The following is a 14,743-nucleotide window of genomic DNA, read 5'->3' as shown; positions in this document are numbered from 1 at the left end:
TTGCATTTTTAGTAGAGGCAGAGTTTCACCATGTTGACCAGGATGGTCTCGATCTATTGACCTTGTGATCCATCTGCCTCAACCTCCCAAAGTGCTGTGACTACTGATGTGAGCCACCACGCCCAGCCTATTCATTCTTTAAAAAAAAAAAAAAAAAAAAAAAGTAGCCAGCTGTGGTGGAGTGTACCTGTAGTCCCAGCTACTCAGGAGACTGAGATAGGAGGATCGCTTGAGCCCAGAAGTTCCAGGCTGCAGTGAGCTATGATTGTGCCACTTCAGCCTGGGTGACAGAGCAAGACCCTGTCTCTAAAAAAAGAAAAAGAAAAAAATCACAGGTCTATTAAGATATAATTCATATACCATACAATTCTTTGTTTTTTTGTTTTTTTGAGATAAGTTGTCATTCTGTCACCCAGGCTGGAGTGAAATTGCACAATCATAGGTCACTGCAGCTTCGACCCTTCCGGCTCAAGTGAGTCTCCCACCTCAGCCTTCTAAGCAGCTGAGACCACAGACACACGCCATCAAACCCAGCTAGTTTTTTTAATTGTTTGCTAGAGACCAAATTTCACTATGTTGCCCAGGCTGGCAGTTCACCTATTTAAAGTGTACAATTCTGTGGCTTTTAGTATATTTACAATATTGTGCAGCCATCACTAATACCTAATTCCAGAACATCTTCATTACCCCGTCAAAAAAAACCCCACACTCCTTAGCTGTCACCCCCCAGCCCTAGGCAACTGCTAATTTGCTTTCTATCTTTGTATTTGTTCTGGACATTTCATATAAATTGAATCATATATGGTCTTTTGTGACTGGCTTCTTTTACTTAGCATAGTGTCTTTAAGGCTTATCCATGTTGTAGCATGTACCAGTACTTCATTATTGCCAAATAATATGCCATTGTATGGATACACCACATTTTATCTATTCATCATTTAATGGACTTGGGTGTTTTCACTTTTTGACTATTAGGAATAATGCTATGAACATTGTGTACCAGTTTTTCTGTGAACACGTTTTCATTACGCGCGCACGCGCGTGTGTGTGTGTACACACCTAAAAGTGGAATTGCTGGTCAAATAGTAACTATTTTCAAACTTTTGAGGAACTGGCAGAGTGTTTTTCAAAGTGACTGCACCATTTTATGTTCCCACCAGCTGTATATGAAGGATCTGGTTTCTCCTCAACCTTGCTAACATTTGTTATCCTGCGTCTTTTTTATTGTAGCCATCCCTAGTGGGTGTGAAGTGGTATCTCATTGTGGTTTTGATTTGTATTTCCAGTGATGTTGAATATTTTTTCAAGTGCCTATTGGCCATTTTGTGTATCTTCTTTGGAGAAATGTCTGTTCAACCCCTTTGATCATTTGTAATTGGTTTTTGTCTTCTCCTCTTTGAGTTATAAGGGTTCTTCATATGTATTCTGAATACAAGTCCCTTATCAAATATATGATTTGAGAATTATTTTCTCCCATTCTATCCATTTTCTTTTTCACGTTCTTAATTGTCTTGAAGCACAAAAGATTTTAATGTTGGTAAAACCCATTTTATGTATTTTGTTGTTGTTGCTTTTGTTTCAAGTGTAATATATTAAGAAACCATTGCCTAATCCAAGGTCATAAGGATTTGCACCTGTGTTTTTTAATTTTTATGTATGATATGAGGTTGGATTTAATATTATATTTTAAAATAAAATACAAAGAATTTTCTGTTTGAGAGACACATTAGCACATTGTATCATGTGTACCAAAGACACTTATGTAGTGTTTATAACTTAGGTTTAGAAAAATTTTCAGGTTTATGACAGTATCAGTTACCATTTGCTGAAGGTAACTAATGTTTAACTTATTCATTAACTTTCACACCAGTGCCATAAAGTAGTAACAATATGTTCATGTTGAATTTCAGGAAATTTTGAAGTTTCACATATTCGCTATTAGAAGATTTATTTATATATTTATTTATTTTTTGAGACGGAGTCTCGCTCTGTCCCCCAGGGTGGAGTGCAGTGGCGCGATCTCAGCTTGCTGCAAGCTCTGCCTGCCAGGTTCACACCATTCTCCTGCCTCAGCCTCCCCAGTAGCTGGGACTACAGGCGCCTGCCACCACGCCCGGCTAATTTTTTGTATTTTTAGTAGAGACAGGGTTTCACCATGTTAGCCAGGATGGTCTCTCTCTCCTGACCTCGTGATCTGCCCTCCTCGGCCTCCCAAAGTGATGGGATTACAGGCGTGAGCCACCGCGCCTGGTTAGGGGTTTAAATGACTTGTTTAAGGTGATAGTACAAGTTTCAGAGTCCAGGTCTGTCAGATTCCATAGCCTGTGGGTACTCCAGTAATGCTGATGACTTTAAAACTTCTTGCAAGTAAAGTAAGGACGTGAGTCAAAATTTGGCCTATTATTCTGCCAGTGAAGAATTCTCAATACAGTCACAAACCAAATGTGAACCATATAATGACGTTTCTGTCAGTGCCAGAGTGCCTATAGGAAGGAAGATAGTCCCATAAGATTATAACTGCATTTTGACTGTACCTTTTCTATGTTTAGATACACAGATACTTACCATTGTGTTACAGTTGGCTATAGTATTCACCACAGTCACATGCTGTACAAGTTTGTAGCCTAGGGGCAATAGGCCATACCACATAGCCTGGATGTGTAGTAGGTTATATCATCTAGGTTTGTGTAAGTACACGCTATCATGTTCACATGATGAAATGACCTAATGACACATTTCTCAGAACATATTCCTGTCTTTAAGCAACACATAAATGTATCTGAAACTGGCAGAATTAACTTGCAAACTAATAGACTCAACGAAAAATGTAAATGTTCATTGTTAAAGGATTCAATGAATATGCTCTGATAAAGTGGCCAGCCTTTTCTTTTCAGTTACAAATAAACAGAGCCAGCCATTATGTGTACATGATCCTGGGAGACATACCTTGCAGGATCTGAACCTCACCATACCTCCTATAAAATGGCTGTGCTTGTCCTGCCTATTAGCGAAGAGAGAGCTAATCCATATTTTCTAACCTAAAAGTCACTAAAAATACGGGATTCTGTTGACTTCATTGTAGTGAATTTGTTGTTGTTAAAATGTATGCTTATGAAAGAAAAAAATTTAATAGCCCAGTAATGAATTAATTGATAATATTTTATCAAATTGAGATAATAATTCACATACCATAAAATTCATTTTTTAAAAATGGACAGCTTAGTGGGTTTTAGTACATTCACAAGAGTATGCAACCATCACCACTGTCTAAATCCAGAATATTTTTATCATGCCCCCACTAAAAAACCCACATCTCTTAACAATTATTCTTGCTACTCCCGTTCCCCTATCACCTGGGCAACCACTGATCTACTTTCTGTCTCCGTGGATTTGCCCATTCTGGACATTTTAGATAAATACAATCATGCAATATATGGTGGTCTTTTGTGGCTGATTCTTCCATGTTGTAGCATGTATCAGCACTTCATTCCTTTTTATTGCCAAATAATATTCCATTACATGGATATACCATGTTTTATTTATCCATTCATCATTTGAGAGATATTTGAGTTGTTTCTACTTTTTACCTGTTACCACTAATGCTGCTGTGAACATTTGTATACAAGCTTTTGTGTATACATATGTTTTTCTTTGTCTTGAGTATATACCTAGGAGTGAAATTATGGGTCCTATGGCAACTCTGTGTTTACCCTTTGAGGAACAGCCAGACTGTTTTCCAAAGTAACTGTACCATTCTACATTACTACCAGCAGTGTATGAAGGTTCCCATCTCCACATTTTCACCAATACTTGTTATTGTCCATCTTTTGTATTGTAGCCATCCTAGTGGATATGAAGTGGTATCTCATTGTGGTCTTGATTTGCATTTCCCTAACAACTAATGACCTTTAAACATCTTTTCCTGTGCTTATTGGCCATTTGTATATCTTCTAGGAGAAATGTCTTAACTCTTTGCCCATTTTTAAATTGGGATTTTTGTCTTTTTGTTAAGTTGTAATGATACATGATTTGCACTTTTTCCCCCCATTTGATAGGTTGTCTTTTCACTTTCTCGATGGTATCTTTTGAAACACAAAACTCATTAATTTGGGTTCAGGTATGCTGGCTCACACCTGTAATCCCAACACTTTGGGAGGCCAAGGAGGAAGGATCACTTTAACCAGGAGTTGGAGACAAGCCTGGGCAACATAGGGAGACCTCATCTCTGCAGAAAAATTTAAAATTAGGTGGTGCACGCCCATAGTCCCAGCTACTTGGGAGCCTGAGGTGGGCAGATCACTTGAGCCTGGAAAGTTGAGGCTGCAGTGAACCAAGATCATGCCCCTGCATTCTGGCCTGGGCATCCAGGAGTGAGGCCTTGTCTCAAAAAAAAAAAAAAATTTTTTTAAGGCCGGGCACGGTGGCTCACACCTGTAATCCCAGCACTTTGGGAGGCCGAGGCAGGTGGATCACCTGAGGTCAGGAGTTGGAGACTAGCCTGACCAAAATGAAGAAACTCCGTCTCTACTAAGGATACAAAATTATCCGGGCGTGGTGGCTCATGCCTTTAATCCCAGCTACTTGGGAGGCTGAGGCAGGAGAATCACTTGAACCCAGGAGGCAGAGGTTGCAGTGAGCTGAGATTGCACCATTGCACTCCAGCCTGGGCAACAAGAGTGAAACTCTGTCTCAGAAACAAAACAACAAAATAAATTAAATTAACTGGGCATGGTGGCACACACCTGTCATCCTAGCTACTCAGGAAGCTGAGTTGGGAGGATTGCTTGGGCCCAGGAGGATGAGGCTGCAGTGAGCCATAATTGCACCACTGCACTCCAGCACAGGTGACAGAGTAAGAGATCTTGTCCCCCCAAAAAAAGTTTCTAGTTTTGATGATTATTTTCTAATTTTTCTTGTGCTGCTTTTGCTTTTGGTCTAAGAATCACCTAATTCAAGTTCACAAAAATTTACACCTGTGTTTTGAGAGTTTTGTAGTTTTAACTCTTACATGTAGATCTTTGATCCATTTTGATTTTTGTGTGTGTGTGATAGTGCAAGGTAGGTGTCCAGATTTGTTCCCCTGCGTTTGATTTCCACTTGTCCCATCACCATTTGTCAAAGACTGTTCTTTGCCTATTGAATTACCGTGTCACCTTTCTCAAATTTGAACATACACATGAGAGTTTATTTCTGCGTTCTCTGTTATATTCCATTGGTCTGTATGTCTTGTCTTTATACCAGTACTGCAATTTTTTTATAAGTTACAAATGGAGGGTACAAAGTGATGTTATGATCTATGAGTACAATATGTAAAAATTAGATCAAGCTCATTAACATATCCATCACCTTAAATACTTATTTTTGCCATGAGAACATTTGAAATTTACTCTTAACAATTTTGAAATGTACACTAGCCTTTTATTAACTATATTCGCCATGCTGTGCAATAGATCTAAAAAAGAATAAAAGTATTCCTCCTGTCTGAGATTTTGTACCTTTTGACCTTTCATCTCCCCATTCCCCCTGCCCCTCAGCCTCTGTAACTACCATTTTACTCTGGTTTTATGAGTTTGATTCTTTTTTTTTTTTTTTTTTTTTTTTTTTGAGACGGAGTCTGGCTCTGTGGCCAGGCTGGAGTGCAGTGGCCGGATCTCAGCTCACTGCAAGCTCCGCCTCCCGGGTTCACGCCATTCTCCTGCCTCAGGCTTCTGAGTAACTAGGACTACAGGCGCCCACCACCTCACCCGGCTAGTTTTTTGTATTTTTTTTTAGTAGAGACGGGGTTTCACCGTGTTAGCCAGGATGGTCTCGATCTCCTGACCACGTGATCAGCCCGTCTCGGCCTCCCAAAGTGCTGGGATTACAGGCGTGAGCCACCGCGCCTGGCCGAGTTTGATTCTTTTAGATTCTGCATTTAAGTGAGAACATGTGGTATTTGTCTTTCTGTGCCTGGCTTATTTCAGTTACCATAATGTTCTCCAATTCCATCCGTGTTGTCAGGAATGACCGAATTTCCTTCTTTTTAAATGCTGAATAGTATTTCATTGTGTGTATATAGCACATTTTCTTTATTCATTCATCTATTGATGGACATGTTGGTTGATTATGTAACTTGGCTATTGCAAACAGCGCTGCAGAGAACATGGGAATGCAGACATCTCTTCGACAAACTGATTTCAAATCTTTTGGGTAAATATCCAGAAGTGTGATTGCTAGATTCCACACGGTTTTAACTACTGTAGCTTTGTAAATAAGTTTTGAAATAAGGAAGTGTGAGTCCTCCAACTTCGTTCTTTTTCAAGATTGTTTTGAATATTCTAGGTCCCATTCATTCCCATATTAATTTTAGGATCATTTTGTCAATTTATGCAAAAAAGCACCTGAAATTTTGATAGGGATTACATTGAATCTGTAGATCAATTTGGGAAATATCACCATCTTAACAATATTAAGTTTTACAATCCATGAACACAAATGTCTCTCTGTTTATTTAGGGTTTTTGTTTTTATTTCTCTTTTTTACGGAATCTTGCTCTGTCGCTCAGGCTGGAGTGCAGTGGCACAGTGTCAGCTCACTGCAAGCTCTGCCTTCCAGGTTCACACCATTCTCCTGCCTCAGCCTCCCTAGTAGCTGGGGGTACAGGCGCCCACCACCTCGCCCGGCTAATTTTTTGTATTTTTGGTAGAGACAGGGTTTCACTGTGTTAGCCAGGATGGTCTCGATCTCCTGACCTCGTGATCCACCTGCCTCCGCCTCCCAAAGTGCTGGGATTACAGGCGTGAGCCACCGTGCCTGGCCTATTTAGGTGTTTTAAATTTCTCATAGCAATATTTTATAGTTTTCAGTATTGAAATCTTGCATTTCTTTTGTTAAATTTATTTCTAAATATATTATCCTTTTTGATGCGTGGTCAGTGGGATTGCTTCCTTAATTTCATTTTCAGATTGCTCATTGCTAATGTATAAAAATACAATTGATTATTGTGTTTTTGTTTTTGGGGGTTTTTTCTTTTTCTTTTTTCTTTTTTTTGGAGACAGAGTTTCACTCTTGTCGCCCAGGCTGGAGTGCAGTGGCGCGATCTTGGCTCACTGCAACCTCTGCCTCCCCGGGTTCAAGCAATTTTATCTCAGCCTTCCTAGTAGCTGGGATTACAGGCATACGCCACCATGCCTGGCTAATTTTGTATTTTTAGTAGAGACAGGATTTTACCATGTTGGTCAGACTGGTCTCTAACTCCTAACCTCCAGTGATCCACCCACCTCAGCCTCCCAAAGTGCTGGGATTTTAGGTGTGAGCCACCACACCCAGCCACAATACACTTTCTATCAAGAAAAAATATATCTGTCCACTCCAGATATCCAGGTGACCACTTAGCACCTGAACCTTTCCTTTGGTATAAGTATTGACTAAATTTCAGACCCTGTGGTCCTGACAGGCTTTTGCTAGCTCCATCCCACTGGGGCTGAGAAATTACGAGAACCCTTTTATAAGTACTAATCCCAGTAGTTTTCAGTGTAATGTCGGTTTTGTTTGTCATCCCCTGCTGTGTTGTGAGAGCCTTTCTTGGGAAACCATCATATTAAAGGAATGTTTTACAGGTGGCTTTGGAGACAGGGATAACATTCAAAGATCATCTTTAAAATGTTATTTTGGTAGGTTTTTACTTTATTAAAGTGTGCAGAGCAGAATTGCAAATTCCTTTGGTTTCTTCTTGCATTTCCAACATTAGGAACAGTTGTTTTAAGATTGTATTTTCCTGGGGGGCACCCTGTAGCAACATCTCATTGATTTCTTTGTCATCCTTCTGGGTCCAACCTCAGAACCACACAAGTTTATCACTCCAGGCCACAGTGAAAGCAAGAGGCATGGTCTTCAGGCCACCTCTGAGCATCATTCTGAACCCCCTTGTGATCCAGCCCACTTCTCGCCCACAGGTAACACGTACACAGACCTCTCGGCCGGAATCTCCAGGGATGACCAGCCCCTCCCCACGCATCCAGATAATCTCCACCGACTCTGCTGTAGCCTCACCTCAGCGCATTCAGGTACCTGCACCAGTCCCACTTCGTTCTACCTGTCTGCCAAAGGCAACTCTGCCTTTCCTGAACTCTTTCCAAAAACAAACCTTCCTAAGGGTTTCACTAAGGAGTTGTGCCTTTTGGGCATCAAATACAGTACAACTTCATCGATTCTTTAAAAAAAAATAAAAAATGCTTACATTTATTTAACCAACTTACATGTAAAGCAAAAGCCTGAACTGGTGTTTCAAACTATTGAGATGAAGTACCATTTTATTACTTATTTGCTTCCAAATTGGGAGGCAGCATATCTCAGTACTGTGATTAAGAGCAAGGGCCCCTACTTGAAGTCAAATCCAGTGCCCCTCTTAGCTTTTTTGACCTTGGTCAATCAACATTTTAATGCCTCACTTTCTTCATTTGGAAAATATACATAATAGTAGTTATTTCCCTCACGAAGTTATTATGAAGAATCAAAGGGATATTGCTTATAAAGTGCTTAGAATGGTGCCTGGCACATAATAATGTTCAATATGTACTAATTATATAATAACTATTATTATTAATATTGTTATTAACTAATCGATATTCACTTATGGGAAGTTGTCTTCCCTAGGGCTCTGAACCTGCCTCTGGCCCATTGAGTGTTTTCACCTCTTTGAACAAAGAGAAGGTAGGTGTATCAAGCTTGCAGGCAAAAAGCTGGGAGGAAGGGATAATATATTGATGACAAAGATTTATTGTTATCTCAACAAGCTGAATCAAAAAGCCAGTTATAACTTTTGATTTCTCTGTTTTTCTCCTTGCAGTTTTATCAGTTTTTTTTGCCTCACTTTGATGCTCTGTTGTTAGTTGCATATATGTTTTATATTGTTATGTCTTTTTGGGGAATTAACCACTTTCTTGCTTGCTTTCTTGGTTGCTTGCTTTCTTTTTATTTATTTTTGAGACAGGGTCTTGCTGTATTGCCCAGACTGGTCTTGAACTCCTGACCTCAAGTGATACTCCTGCCTCAGCTGAGTGTTTTGTAATCCCAAAGTGCTGGGATTACAGGCTTGAGTCACCATGCCCAGCCACCCCTTTCTTATTATATACCACTTCCCTTTATGTTTATTTTCCTTGTTCTGAAGTCTGCTTTGTCTGAAATTACTGTAGTTACTCCAGCTTTCTTTTTATTAGTGTTGGTTGCTAGCATGGTATAACTTTCTCTATGTTTTGACACTTTTTCTTTTTTTTTTTTTTTTTTTTTGAGACAGGGTCTTGCTCTGTCACCAGGCTGGAGTGCAATGGCGTGAACACAGCTCACTGCAGCCTCTACCTCACAGGCTCAAGCCATCCTCTCATCTACGCCTCCCAAGTAGCTGGGACTACAGGCGCATACCACCATGCCTGGATACACACACACACACACACACACACACACACACACACACACACACGATTTGTTTTGTTTTGTTTTGTTTTTAATAGAGATGGGATTTCACCATGTTGCCAAGGCGGGTCTCAAACTTCTGAGCTCAAGCAGTCCGCCTGCCTCAGCCTCCCAAAGTGCTGGGACTACAGGTATGAGCCACCGTGCCTGGCCAACTTTTTTTTTTTTTTTTTAGGAGAGTCTTGCTCTGTTGCCCAGGCTAGAGTGCATTTACTATTCACAGACAGGATTGTAGGGCACTACAGCTTCAAACTCCTGAGCCCAAGCTATCCTTCTGCCTCAGCCTCTCAAGTAGTTGGGACTACAAATGTGCACCACTGTCAGCTACTCCATCACTTTATTTTGCATCTGTCTGTGTCTTTATATATAAAATGGGTCTCCTGTAGGCAATATGTATTGGGGTCTTGATTTTTTTCCCATTTTTTTCCTACTTCCTGTATAATTTCATAAGAGTCTTGTTTTTTTACCCAGCTGCCAATCTGTCTTTTCATTGTGAATGTGGATCAATTCATAAAGTGATTGTTGATATATTTGGATTAATATCCTCCATTTAGGCCGGGTATGGTGGCTCACACTTGTAATCCCAGCACTTATGAAGGCTGAAGAAGGCTTATCACTTGAGCCCAAGAGTTCGAGACCAGCCTGGGCAACAAAGTGAGATTGTATCTCTACAAAAAAAACCTAAAAAATTAGCCAGACATGGTGATGTCTTCCTGTAGTCCCAGCTACTTGGGAGGCTTTGGTGGGAGGGTTGCTTGAGTCCCGGAGGTTGAGGCTGCAGTGAGCTGTGATCATGCCACTGCACTCCAGCCTGGGCCACAGAGCAAGACCCTATCTCAAAAAACTAAAATAATAATTCAGAACTATTCATATGAGCTAAAATTTATACTTAAGTAAAAGATTTATTTACCTTTTCGCAAAGGTCAGGATTTATTTATCTTTTTGCAAACCTTTTTTAAAGCAGGTTCCTTCTACCCTTTTTATTTTTAGTTAATAATCTTTGCTATTATCTTTTGGTATGCTCTAATATATGATCTGTCTTGTAAACTTTATATATATTCTATATGTAAATTCTATATTTGTTATAGGAAATTGTGTATATGTAGGTATATGAGTGGACAGGTGGTATGTGTATGTAAATAGTATGGGAAATCGGAAGAGCTGGTTTTGGGTCGGTGGACAAACCCTTGAAGGGATTCTCGTTGTACTCAGAAAGAGATCCAGAATCGCAGCAGGGTCGTCCCACCTCCCTCTTTAGGTTCCTGGGCCATGCTGGTTGTCCATGGGCCTGATAGCTGTTCCTAAGGGTTTGTTCCTCCCAGGGCTTTCCATATGCCAGAACATTTCTCTTTGCTGGAACGCTAAACATTTATCTGGCTGCTGTCTCCTCAGCCTTAAATCTTTTTTTTTTTTTTTTTTGAGACGGAGTCTCGCTCTGTCACCCAGGCTGGAGTGCAGTGGCCGGATCTCAGCTCACTGCAAGCTCCGCCTCCCGGGTTTACGCCATTCTCCTGCCTCAGCCTCCCGAGTAGCTGGGACTACAGGAGCCCGCCATCTCGCCCGGCTAGTTTTTTGTATTTTTTTGGTAGAGACGGGGTTTCACCGGGTTAGCCAGGATGGTCTCGATCTCCTGACCTCGTGATCCACCCGTCTCGGCCTCCCAAAGTGCTGGGATTACAGGCTTGAGCCACCGCGCCAGGCCTTTTTTTTTTTTTTTTTTAAAGGCATTTCACTCTTGTCACCCAGGCTGGAGTACAGTGGCACAGTGTTGGCTCACTGCAACTTCTGCCTCCCAGATTCAAGCGATTCTTCTGCCTTAGCCTCCCAAGTAGCTGGGATTACAGACATGCGCCACCATGCCCAGCTAATTTTGTATTTTTAGTAGAGGCAGAGTTTCACCATGTTGGCCAGGCTGGTCTTGAACTCCTGACCTCAGGTGATCCGCCCGCCTTGGCTTCCCAAAGTACTGGGATTACAGACACCCAGCCCAAATCTTGTCTTAAATGTCACCTTGTCATGGAGGTTTTCCCTGACCTCTCTTTTTTTTTTTTTTTTTTTTTTTTTTTTTTGAGGCGGAGTCTCACTGTGTCACCCAGGCTAGAGTATAGTGGCATGATCTTGGCTCACTGCAACCTCCACCTCCCGGGTTCACGCCATTCTCCTGCCTCAGCCTCCCGAGTAGCTGGGACTACAGGTGCTTGCCACCACGCCTGGCTAATTTTTTGTATTTTTAGTAGAGACAGGTTTTCACTGTGTTAGACAGGATGGTCTCGATCTCCTGACCTCGTGATCTGCCCGCCTCGGCCTCCCAGAGTGCTGGGATTACAGGCATGAGCCACTGCGCCCAGCCCCCTGACCTCTCTTTCTAAAGTTAAGTACTTTTGTTATTCGGGGTTACCCCAACCTGGTCTTTTCCCTCATAACATGTACCATAAATTGAAATTGTTTACTGACTGGTTTGTTTCCTTGTGTATTGCCAGTCTCTTCGACTGAACTAAAAGTTTCATGAGAGCAGGAGCCATCTTCATATGCCACTGTCTAACATACTGTCTGACAGAATAGACCCTCAGTAAATATTTGAGGAATGAATGAAAGAATGAGTAAGCTACGGTAAAAAAGTCTTGACTTTTTCATCAGGAGCGATTTGATAAGATGAAAGGGATAAGACAAAACTGAGTGAGGAAAGGAGTATGTGAGAGCTTAGAGGGAAGAAATACTTTACCAAGGTCCTGGCATGTTCTGGGCAGTGTACCAAGCAGTTTCACACACATCATATCATTTCACTTTCCTAGTCATCCTTTTTCATAGATAACATAAATGGAGCTCAAGGGCTTGTGTAACTGCTCCAAGTTGACACAGCTGGAAAGTAATAGAGTAAGCATTCATATTCATGTCTGTAGCTACCAAGCCCTGTCTCCCATGTTTACAGTGAAAGAGGTGGCAAGGTGAGGATAGGGATGAACTGGAGAGGCTACCTCATCTAAAGGGTTAGCCAACCCACACCCATCTCCAGCCACCTGGCACCATGGAGAGAACTTGAGCCCAGGATGACCTGAGCTTCCAGTTTGTCAAGAGAACTACAAATTTGATTTTGATTATGGGAAATACTCAATTTTTGGATGTTAGCAAAGTTTTTTAAAAAAATATTTAGGGGGCTGAGTGCAGTGGCTCACACCTGTAATCCCAGCACTTTGGAGGCTGATGTAGGTGGATCGCTTGAGCTCAGGAGTTCAAGACCAGCCTGGGCAACATAGTGAGACGTCATCTCTACAAAAAATACAAAAATTAGCCAAGCGTGGTGGCACGAGTCTGTAGTCCCAGTTACTTGGGAGACTGAGATGGGAGGATCACTTGAGGCTGAGAGGTGGAGGTTGTAAAGAGCCAACATCATGCTACTGCACTCCAGCCTGGGTGACAGAACAAGACCTGGTCTCAAGAAAAAAATTAAAAAATAATAATTTTGGGTAGTCAAACAAAAGTTATCCAGTGGCTGGTTTTTGCCTGCAGGCCATTCATTGGCAGACTCCTCTTTGCAACAGAGATGTTGAGCTGGCTGGAACAGAGTGGGTAACATGGGGGAGAATGATGGTGTATAAGATCGTTTCAAGGTCCTTTGGAATTAGAACTAGAGAGGACCTTAACTAGAGAGGACCTTAGCTTAGTAAAGTCAGTTGTGCTATAATGTGACATGTTCCTGAAAATTCCCACACTTTACCAAATTGTGCAATGAAAACCACAGGACTGATGGGAAAAAAATGAGATTAGTGACACAATACTCAAAAACTTTGTCAGTAACATATTAAAAAACAGATAGTGAATCTAATAAAACCTGCAAGTGGTTAAATACATAGTGACTATAATAAATATGGTACTTGGTCAGGCACGGTGGCTCATGCCTGTAATCCCAGCACTTTGGGAGGCCGAGGTGGACGGATCACCTGAGGTCGGGAGTTTGAGACCAGCCTGACCAACATGGAAAAACCCCATCTCTACTAAAAATAAAAAAAAAATTAGCTGGGCATGGTACCGTGTGTCTGTAATCCCAGCTTCTCTGGAAACTGAGGCAGGAGAATCGCTTGAACCTGGGAGGCGGTTACTGTGAGCTGAGATCGATCGTGCCATTGCATTCCAGCCGGACAACAAGAGCAAAATTCCATCTCAAAAATAAATAAATATGGCACTTTATCTTGAAAAAGTCCTGTAGTTTCTTTGTGGAGGTAGGTGTAGGGAGGATTGCGTCTCATGAGTTACTGTGAGTGGTGGACATGGGGTGACCTGAAATCACCAGATGGATGGAATGTGACTCATACCACGTGCACTAAGTATCCCTGCGTGGATAACTTCAGCTCAGTGTCGTTTTCTGTTAACCTATTTACTTAGTGTTATTCATGGAAGAAACCATGCATAAACACAAAATTTGCATTATATGCTAATTATTTACTAACATATCAATCATGTTCAAACAAATTCACCTTTTCACAACAAGCATTATAGCAGCTCTGACTAGGTAGGCTATTGAAGGCCTTAAAAATCACAGAAAATAGCCCTTACCTTCTTACATTACTCCCTTCCCCCCAATTTGTTATAGTTTACAGACAGAAAGTTAAGAATTTTTGTTCCAAATAAAGAAATAAAATTTGCCTCTTGTATTAATTTCCCAGGGCTGTCACAATAAATTACCACAAACTTGGTGGCTTAAAACAATAGAAATTTATTTTCCCAACCTTCTGGTGGCCAGAAGTCTGAAATCAAGGTGTCAGCAGGGCCATGCTCTCTTAAGGTTCTAGGAGAGTGTCCTTCCTTGTCTCCTCCTACCTTCTGGTGGGTGCCAGCAGTCCTTGGCAATCCTCGCTTGCTTGCAGCTGCATCACTCCAATCTCTGCCTCCATTGCCACGTGGTCTTCTCATAAGGACACACCATTCATTGAATTAGGGCCCACCCTAATGCAGTATTACCTCATCTTATCCTAATTACATTTGCAAAGGCCCTACTTCCAAGTAAGGTCACATTAATAGATACTGGGAATTCTGGCTGGAATGTATCTTTTCAGGGAGTAAAGTTCTATGCACAATACCTCTCCTCCACAGCCGACTTAAATTTTAATGAGCTTGGATATATCCTTGCAATTTGATGTTTCCTCTAGGTCATTAAATAGGAATCTATCTGTGTTTGTTAACAAGGTCTTGCCTAGTGGTCACCCTTGTGTTCCGGTAGGGTATTTGGAAGATTTTTTTTTTCTGCCTGCATTTTCAGTTTTCTCATGGAGGTGTTCTCTCTAAATGGAGGATACAA

The 14,743-nt window shown here is 41.3% G+C and overlaps 1 protein-coding gene across 7 annotated transcripts in view; it reads left to right on the top strand.

Moving 5' to 3' along the window:
• The window catches only part of NR2C2 (nuclear receptor subfamily 2 group C member 2), a 102,059-nt gene that overhangs the window by 49,285 nt on the left and 38,031 nt on the right, over positions 1-14,743 (top strand). For 6 of the 7 annotated variants that reach the window (XM_007985338.3, XM_038003503.2, XM_073009825.1 and 3 more), the window contains 2 exons: positions 7,935-8,045; positions 8,635-8,691. In XM_007985338.3, the coding sequence (XP_007983529.1) occupies positions 7,974-8,045; positions 8,635-8,691 (129 nt within the window). In that variant the 5' untranslated portion in view covers positions 7,935-7,973. The remainder of the gene's footprint in view (positions 1-7,934; positions 8,046-8,634; positions 8,692-14,743) is intronic. The other variant, XM_007985342.3, reaches the window with a different exon arrangement.

Source organism: Chlorocebus sabaeus, chromosome 22 (assembly GCF_047675955.1).
Source record: "Chlorocebus sabaeus isolate Y175 chromosome 22, mChlSab1.0.hap1, whole genome shotgun sequence".
Lineage (NCBI taxonomy): Eukaryota > Metazoa > Chordata > Mammalia > Primates > Cercopithecidae > Chlorocebus > Chlorocebus sabaeus.
Note: the sequence above shows the minus strand (reverse complement) of the source record. Positions and strands in the feature narration are given on the sequence as shown.